Below are 9,355 nucleotides of genomic sequence, written 5' to 3'. Positions count from 1 at the left end.
TGTTCATGTTCCTGTAAAACTGTATTTGTATTTATTTACATTGTTGAATGTAAGACATTTACCTCATTCATTTTACAAATCAAGATCTTTCCCCTTTCAATCCACATATTTAAATATAGTAAGATGAACTCCATCACTGTAGCAGTTAGTTACCATCAGAATTGTCAAAGTTGGCTTTATTTCTATCGAAAGCAGTCTTAGTGTAATTTTATTTCTCATATTCTGGGTGTAGGAATGGGGTTGAGTAAAGCAGTGAACTTTAGGACAAATGATCCCACCTATATCTAGTAAATTTCTATTTTCAGTGAAATATAAATACTTGCCTTTTCTGGAATAGTATAGAAATTGTCAATGGTATGTATCTACTGTACAGTACTAAATAGTATATTTATTCATTTTATGAAATACTCGAGTAGTGTTTGAGTGGCTGGCATTATGGGAGGAAATGAGACTTGGAATTGTAGTTTTTATGCAAGTTTGAGTATAATTTTTTTTTAACTTTGAAATGCCATATAGAAAAGCAGCATTGTTTTTACAGTTTGTAGTAAGTAGCTTTTTAAAGATTTTATCAAAAGGAATTTTGTCTATAGTGAGTAAGAAGTTCTAGTAACAGTCCTCTATTAATCATTGCACTTTTTTAAACACAAAATTGAACACAAATGACATTTGTTTAAACTTTCAAAAACTTTTTTAGTAGATAAAGGTTGAACTATATGACCCTGCCATTTTTGTAAGTGAAAAAACAAGTAATATTGGCAGTTTCATATGGTTAAACCTAATATTAAAGCCTATTCCCTCACTTAATCTCTGAAACAAATATATACTAACTTTAAAAAGCAAGAAATTTTTGGCTTTAAAATAATGTCACTGACTTAAGATGCTAACAGTGAAGGGAATCCACACTTGGGTTATTTTTCAGTGAACATTTTATGCACAAAAGTAGGGTTGCACTGGGACATAAGCCTTTAACACATAATCAGTTAAAATCAAGGGAATACTGCACGCTTGAGTTTTGTTCTGTATTTGGTAGTAAAAATGATAAAAAATAAAAGTGGTTTTGTTAGAAAAATGTTTGTCCTATTTATTTACTTAAATTCTTCAGCAATAAATAAGTAGTAGGCTGTATGAGAGTCTGGTGATGAATTTTGGCTTCATTTACAGGTAGGATACCTGTTTCTTCATTTTCCTATCTAAAATGGGAGTAGCAACTACCTTGCCATGTGTTTTGGTCGTTAGAAAAACAATGTAGCCCTGTGCCTGGGTCAGTACATGCTACTGGCATTTGATCATGGAGCTTTTCAAAAGTATACAGTAATTTGGGGAAATGTTTTAGCAGAAGCTCTAAGATAAATTGTGCACAGATACAGCTTTGAGAAGGTACATTTTCTTTTTTGTGAAGGTGGATTTTGGATAAGCCTAGTGATTATATACTGTGTGGAGCATAGGAAAATGTTAGGTGCTTTGGGGCAAAGAAAATTAAACTGGACTTCACTAGAATAGTAAGTTTTCTTAATTTTGGTGTCGCTTCTTAGAGTCGAATAAGGTTCTGTTGGTATCAGCATGGACACACCAACTTCTCTAGCAAAACTACCAATTTCTCCAGTTGGGCACTAGGTTGTATACTTAAGGGGCCATGCTGTTTGAAGATTGGTAGACATCTTTCAAACTGGAATTGAAATTGTAACTTTTGTCTCTAAGCTAATGAATTTCATCCATGTTCTACATAAATTACTTCTCTGTAATCCAGTACATTTGCTTGTATTTATTTTAGCTAAATATGGATGTAGCAGAAATGCTACTGGTACTTTAAGAGCATCCAGAATATGTCTATTATTAAGGATTTATTATCAGAAGCACCATTCTAAATGAGACCAATCTAGAGTTGCAGATTGAGTCTGTTTTATTATTTTTGTTGCTATTTTCATTTTATAATGTCAAAGTCTATATGCAATGCATTCAGACATTCTTCAGCAAAATAACAGGTGTAAACCGTGCTAATTTACCAGTGGGAATTTTGTAAGAATATACAAAATGTATAGTAGATGTAACTGGTAAAGAATTCACAGAGAAAGGATCTGACAGAACTAATTCGTTTATAATGATGTCCTTAGATAAATCAGGCAAGTGACATGTTCCCATTCTTTTCAAAAGTTATCACTGTGTAAGGTTTTTTTCCTCTCCAGTGCAGTGTCACTAAAATGTTCATGTTTTTTTTTTTTTTTTTAAGAAAGCTAGTTAGCTGATGTTACGATTTGTGCATAGAAATTAAAGGTCCAGGGTCACGTCTGGAACGTTCCAAATGATGGTTAATATCACTTTTCAGTTATCTTGATACAATTTTATTGATAAACCAAATGTTAAAACTGCCTTTTTTTCATTACCAAATGTAAAACCTGCCTTTTTTCATTCACTGTGAAAAAGTTAAAATTTGCTTACTTAAATAAGTTTAGGAAGACAAGCACCATGTAGGTTAAAAATGTTTTTCTTGTAAGTGTTCAAAGGAGCAGAATCACTAGAAACAACCTTTATTACAGAGGTTTGACCTTAACTGTGAGGGCTGCTTAATTAGTCTCAAAGGTGTTTGTCATCTTTGTATCTGATGCTGGAGATTCGAGCCCACAGGCAGTCTACAAGAGAAGATGATGGATAGTTGGAGGAGTAAGAATAGATGGAACCACAAACAAGAGCCAGAGCCCGCAAAGGATGGGCTGAAACTTGAGTCAGGTCTTGTTTTCTTCTGACCTTGGTGGCAGGGGTATCCTAAGGAAGCCAGGGCCCTTCGTCGTGAAGGTAAACACCCACTGGCACATTAGTCTGAGAAGCTGAGGGAGGATCTAGGGGAAGGTGAGGCAGTTGTAGGCCCTGCTACTACTTCGTCATCCCACAGGGGTCAGCAGAGAAGCCACAATGTGTATAAACTACAAAATTTCTGCTTCCCTTCTGCCCTACAGAATTCCAGTGCTACCCACACTCATTATTTAAAATAGCCCAGCCAGTCGTTGTTGGACACCATTAGTGACCGAGAACTCTATGGGATGTACAGATAATGTAAGTGGTAGGTTTGTTATTTTGTTTTTATATTACATAAAGTTTTAACTTCAGGCTAGTCATTTACACCAGCAAAACACAAATTGAGGAATGATTGTCAAATGCCTTCCTTTAAAAACACTTAGGAGATTTTGCTTCAGTATTTATAGGTCCTATGGCAAATGTGAAATTGTAATTCTGCATACCATAGGTGTCATTGTGGCTTAAAGTACTATTGTAAACTGAGCTATAAAAGTTTCAAAAGTTCATCACTGGCTACTATAAGGATGGTCATATGATCTGAAATATATATTAATACTTGAGATAGTGGCCTAGGACACCTATTGCCCCAGATTTCTGACAACAAAATGCTTTGCAAGGGTTATTTTTGCTAACTGATAGTATACAAAGGATGGGCTTTTAGCAAATTTAATTTTGCTGTCTTCACAAGTGACTTAACACTCTCTATGCAATTATCTCTGGGGTGAGTTTCGCTGTCATCTTTGAAACTTCCCATAGTTTCAAATATAGCAACTTTGGTAAGGATGCATTTTCTTAATTTTGCAAAACATGGTTAAGGTACTTTTTGCTAGAGTTAACAGCAGAGAAATACTGTGCACCATGCTAATCCATAATTCTCACTCAATTTTAAAGACTAGAATAGTAGTAGCAGGACTTCAAATTCACCTAGTTTTCTACCAGAAATTTTTTTCAACCATGTTATTTGCCAATTAAAAAAAAAAAAAAAAAGCAGTAGGAAGCATTCCTTAATTCAGTATATCCTAAAAATACTTACTTCCTTTTGTAGACTCAAAACAGGATCTTCACCCTAGAATTACTGAGAACAGGGGAGAAGGCTCACTGAACAATCATTTACCATCATCCCTTCAGGTGTGAATAAACAATTTACATGATTATCACCAGGAAAACCCATTTTTATGTCAGTGGGGCTCAACACCAGTCCTAAGCAGGAGAAAGAAATGATAGCTGACACTTGAACAACATGAGTTTTAACTGTGCAGCTCCGCTGACATGCAGATTTTTCTGATACACTACATACAATACTGTAAATGTATTTTCTTTTATGATTCTCTTAACATTTTTCTCTATTGTAAAAATATATAATACCTATAATGCACAAAATGTGTTGAACAATTTTATCAGTAAGGCTTCCAGTCAACAGTAGGCTATTAGTAGTTAAGTCTGGGGGAAATCAAAAGTTACATGGATTCTTGACTGTGCATCGCACCCCTGGCCCCTAGGTTGTTGTTCAAGGGTCAACTGTACATAGCTTTTCAGCTTCTGTTGGATGTCAGCTTCTCTGAAATGTGTTAATTTCCAGACCATCATATGTACCTGTACTCAAAGTCATCACAGCATCTGCTTTATGTGTCCCTTTTATGAAATCTGACAATTCACTGTATATGAATACTACAGACAGAGGCAAGTTGTCTCTAGGGAAAAATTTTCTTGAAGATAAGTACTAGTGGCAGGAATACTGAGGACTTCTGAGGGACCACTGAAGGTGACCATTTTATAGTCTCCCAAGTTTGAATAGTTTCTTCAATCACAAATGGAAGACATAGAGAATTTTATGGACTTCTACAAAATCTAAATTTTCATGTGCAATTATCAAAATATATGCTGTTTTGATCTACTTACGTGAAATATGGCATACGTAGAGCTTTATCAATTGGATTAAAAGGCACATTTTGAAAAGTCTAATATTGTGAAAAGTTTATTTGCATTAATTAACACCTTGTTTTCACCATCGTAAGAGATACATTTGCTTTTCTTTATGATCAGATAAAAGACATTTTGGAATGGATAATCTACTATTCTTTATGAAAGAAAAAGATAAGAGTTAAAAAGAAAATCCAAGTGCAAAAGTTTTCAGTAGTCTTCCTACCTCCAGTGTACCCCAGCAATATTTTATTCACAGTTTTTAGGAAATTGATAAATCACAAGCTGCAATTTACCATGTTTTTTCTCCACTAAGTTGTCTGTACGTGTGAAAAAAATCTGCGGTATATTCCTGAAGTATACCATATTCCCACAAAGTCAGGGAGCCTACAAGCAACAGTGATTACTACCCTTCAGTGTCTCACACTTCAAATAATCATAGACAGGATAATTCAATCTCCAAGTCACTTATCAACAAGCATTCCCAAAATAATAGGGATCAACTTCTATTCAATAAACCTAATCTGGGTTTACCAACTCTTTCCACAAAATTCAACAGACCCACATACGGTAGTAATTGGTCTTTGAATTTTTAACTATGATTACTTCATTATAAAATGTATTTAATAAAATGTCAACATATGCAATGTAGAATGTTTCAGCATGGAAGATGCAGCTTTAAAGATGTTTATTATAAAATTTTCTTATGGTTGATGCTTTGGATTTTTAAATAAATCCTCTCTTCAATAAAAGTCTCTAAATTCATTCAAATTATTTAAAATCCTGGAAAAAGTTTAAACTACTGGTCACTCTACAAAATTTGACAGATGCATTCTGACACATTTATCAGGATACATTTAAAAAACATTTCTTTAGCTAAGCTCTTTAAATACAACATAACATTTTGTGACTGTTATACATTATTCTTCCTAATTTATTTTCAGTCTTGGACCTTCAAACCATCTTGGAATAAATATGAAAAATTTTAAATGCAAAAATGAGTAATGCATGATTTCACTTTGGAGATTAAAATCAATAAATATTTTCTTATGACTTAAAAAAATAAACAGTAGGAATTGTCAATCCTGTGTCTATTTCTGGAATTTAGCTTGTAACAAATATATTCTGTTAGCATATAAAATGTTTTTACCTTACTTTGAAAGCATTAAATATGTAGGGATGTCCAAAATATGTGGGTTGTTTTTTTAAAACTGACATGAATGCATCCATATTCCATTAAAAACAAACAAAATAATCAGAATGATTTGCACTTATTAGGAAGCAAGTTTAAAAATTTGGAGTTATTTTTTAAAGTGCTGAGATTTGGAAGAGGAATATCTTTAAGCATGCTAGCCATACCTTATCGTGAACACAAAAAGGACTTTGAAACTTAAGTTTAGAAAAAAAAAAAAATAGAGGTCCTATGAAAGGAAGATTAGTAACAAACATTTTCCAGTGAAGAAAGAATTCAGGTAAAAACAAATAGCACCACAATGAATTGCACTAAGGTGCTAAAGGAGGTACCTTATTCCCTGCAGAGTGAACGCTCCTTCTGAAATGTATTGCAACATATAAATGCAACTGTTTAATGGTTACCATTTGGTTCATTCATCTACAGAAAACTGCATTCCTTCTAGTTCATTATATTGAACAAACATTCAAATTACTGAACTATACATAATGTTACATAGTTTACATTTTATGAAAACAAAGCTCAAAGGAATATTTGTAAATGTCACCTTGAATATAAGATGACAAGTTTAAAAGGGCTTCACATCTCTTAAGACATTTAATTTATGTTAATGGTCCAGGAGTGTTTTAGATATAGATATAGATATAGATATATTTATATGCATATATATTTCAACAAGAAGTGTAAAAATTTTTAAAAACAAATCACAGCACTTATAGCTGTTTTACATAAGAAGTACACGGGGTCATTAAGGTGTCAAACTATTACACTTATAATATGTATATTTTTAAAAAGACTGAAAATGGCACATCAGGAAACTTGCTGAAATTCTTTTTAAAGGCCCGTTTCATAGTATCATATACTGATGTGTTGATTCAATGTAATTCCCTTTTCTTCTCAGAACATTTGTCCCTTCTGTTTGGATTTACTTCAGGGGTCTCTGTATTCTCTTACTTTCCTGGGTTAGATGACATCATTTTCCACGTCAGTTAAAGATCAGGAAAACGGCTCGGGTCTTCCTTATAGTCATCAGGTATAGTAAAGATGGAGCCATCAAATTCATCATATCGAAACTCCTGAAAAGTCACAGTGGCTGTGATCGTAGGAAACACGGGAATATCTGGAGATGAAAATCAATGATAATATTGTAAAATAAAATGCTTATCTATTTACAGATTATAAATACTACAGAGAAAACCATATTCCTTAAAATGTAAAAAAGTATTATTGAAGGACCTGACAGATCCTAATATATGCCCAATAGTGAGTCTATCTATTTTGGAGAAGGGTTTTTTAATTGGTCGAGAGAGAAAGACATCAAGGCATCAAGAATCACATCAAAAACACAAGTTCCCATTGCTTCCCAATCTTGAAACTATAATGCCAGATTCCATCAGGCTTTCTTATCTTTTTCTTAGGGTAGAGACACATACATTTGTACTTTTTGCATTCTGGCATCCTTTCTATTCATGTTATAGCATACATACTGTTCTGACTCTGAGCTAATTTATTTTCATCCTAATACAAAAGAAACACATTAATCCCTCTTGTTTTAAAATGCTAAATACAGGGCGCCTGGGTGGCTCAGTTGGTTGAGCGACTGCCTTTGGCTCAGGTCATGATCCTGGACTTCCAGGATCGAGTCCCACATCGGGCTCCCAGCTCCTTGGGGAGTCTGCTTCTCCCTCTGACCTTCTCCTCTCTCATGTTCTCTCTCACTCATTCTCTCTCAAATAAGTAAATAAAACCTTAAAAAAAATTAAAAAAATAAAATAAAATACTAAATACAATCCATCACTTAAATATATGTCATTAAAAAGTCTCATCAGAATTGGAGTAATATACCAACACAGCCTAACTTTTTTTTACATAAAATAATTTCTCACTGAAATTACAGTGAAATCCAACATTAAAAATGGTCAAATACATGAATTACTCTCCTTAGTTTTATTCCTAATGTGAGTTTTTAGAAAGGGTTCTGATTCCTATACATCATTTAATTCATGGTCTTCAGGGATTTCACCTACAAAATAAACTCTCAAGCTTCCTTTAAAACCCTGAAATGAGGGGCGCCTGGGTGGCTCAGTGGGTTAAAGCCTCTGCCTTTGGCTCAGGTCATGATCTCAGGGTCCTGGGATCGAGCCCCTCATCTGGCTCTCTGCTCAGCGTGGAGCCTGCTTCCCTTCCTCTATCTCTGCCTGCCTCTCTGTCTACTTGTGATGTCTGTCTGTCAAATAAATAAATAAAATCTTAAAAAAAAAGATAAATAATAAATAAATAAATAAATAAAATCTTTAAAAACAAAAAACAAAACAAAACAAAAAAACCCTGAAATGATCTATGAAGCTAAGGTGAGTGTATGTCTAGAATAACAGCGAAGAGTAAATTGTTTCAAGGCTAGTATTTTACTGAAGAAAGTAATATTCTTCTGAAAAAAAAAAAAAAAATCTACATAAAGATTATAGAGTTTCCCTGGTGGGGGGTGGTGATCATCCACGTGTGTATATTAGTTACAAATGCTGTCCTAACTCAGGAGTCAGCAAAGTAAGGCCCATTGCCTGGCCTGTTTTCGTGTCTATGAGCTAAGAAAAGATTTTACATTTTTTAATGGTTAAAAAAAATACACAAAAAACAGTATTTCATGCTGATAAAATTATATGAAGTTCAAAATCCAGTGTCTCTAAATAAAGTTTATTGGAACACAGGATGCTACTCATTTACTTATTGTCTGTGGCAGCTTTAGTTTTCCAACAATAATTAAGTAGTTGTGACAGAAACCATATGGCCCACAAAGCCTAAAATATTTACTACTCTTCAGAAAGTTAATGATCCATTTTAGGCACTGGAAACAAGGGAACAAAACAAGTGAACAAGAGAAAAAAAATCATGCATTTATGGAGATTATACTCTGGTTGGGAGACATAGTAAGTAAGTAAAAAGTATCTGTGACTAAAGATAAACAAAAGTAAAGCATGGTAGGCTGAAAGGAGTCTCATTGCTGGGGTAAGAGCTCTTGAACAGGATGGTCTTAAGAAAACCTCGATAAAGTGACCTTTCAGCAAAGACCTGAGGTATGAACCATACAGTTGTCTACAGCAAAAAAATCCCAAGTAGAAGGAACAAGTACAAACGCCCTAAAAAAGAAAGTATCTGGCGTATACTGGGAAGAGCTAAGAGACCAGTGTGGCTAACAGCTGAGTGAAGGGAATATGAACAGGAGAAGGGGATCAGGGGAGAAACACAAACCCAGATCAAATGGGGCTTAGATCAAAAAGTATCTGGCTACTTATTCTCTGGGTGAAATGGAAAACTAATGGAAGGCTGTGAGCAGAGCAGTAACATGCTTTGGCTTAAGTTTTCACAGCTGTAATGAGAATATAATGGAGGCTGACCAGAGTAAGATATAATGGAGGCTGCTCCAGAGGAGCAGCAGACAGGCAGAAAGAAAATCGA

The 9,355-nt window shown here is 34.2% G+C and overlaps 1 protein-coding gene across 2 annotated transcripts in view; it reads right to left on the bottom strand.

Moving 5' to 3' along the window:
* Positions 1 to 4,749: 4,749 nt before the first annotated feature.
* ANKRD13C (ankyrin repeat domain 13C) overlaps positions 4,750 to 9,355 on the bottom strand; it is a 105,736-nt gene continuing 101,130 nt past the window's right edge. For both annotated transcript variants that reach the window (XM_046027533.1, XM_046027544.1), the window contains one exon: positions 4,750 to 7,022. In XM_046027533.1, the coding sequence (XP_045883489.1) occupies positions 6,892 to 7,022 (131 nt within the window). In that variant the 3' untranslated portion in view covers positions 4,750 to 6,891. The remainder of the gene's footprint in view (positions 7,023 to 9,355) is intronic.

The sequence above is a fragment of the Meles meles genome, chromosome 1, assembly GCF_922984935.1.
Source record: "Meles meles chromosome 1, mMelMel3.1 paternal haplotype, whole genome shotgun sequence".
NCBI lineage: Eukaryota > Metazoa > Chordata > Mammalia > Carnivora > Mustelidae > Meles > Meles meles.
Note: the sequence above shows the minus strand (reverse complement) of the source record. Positions and strands in the feature narration are given on the sequence as shown.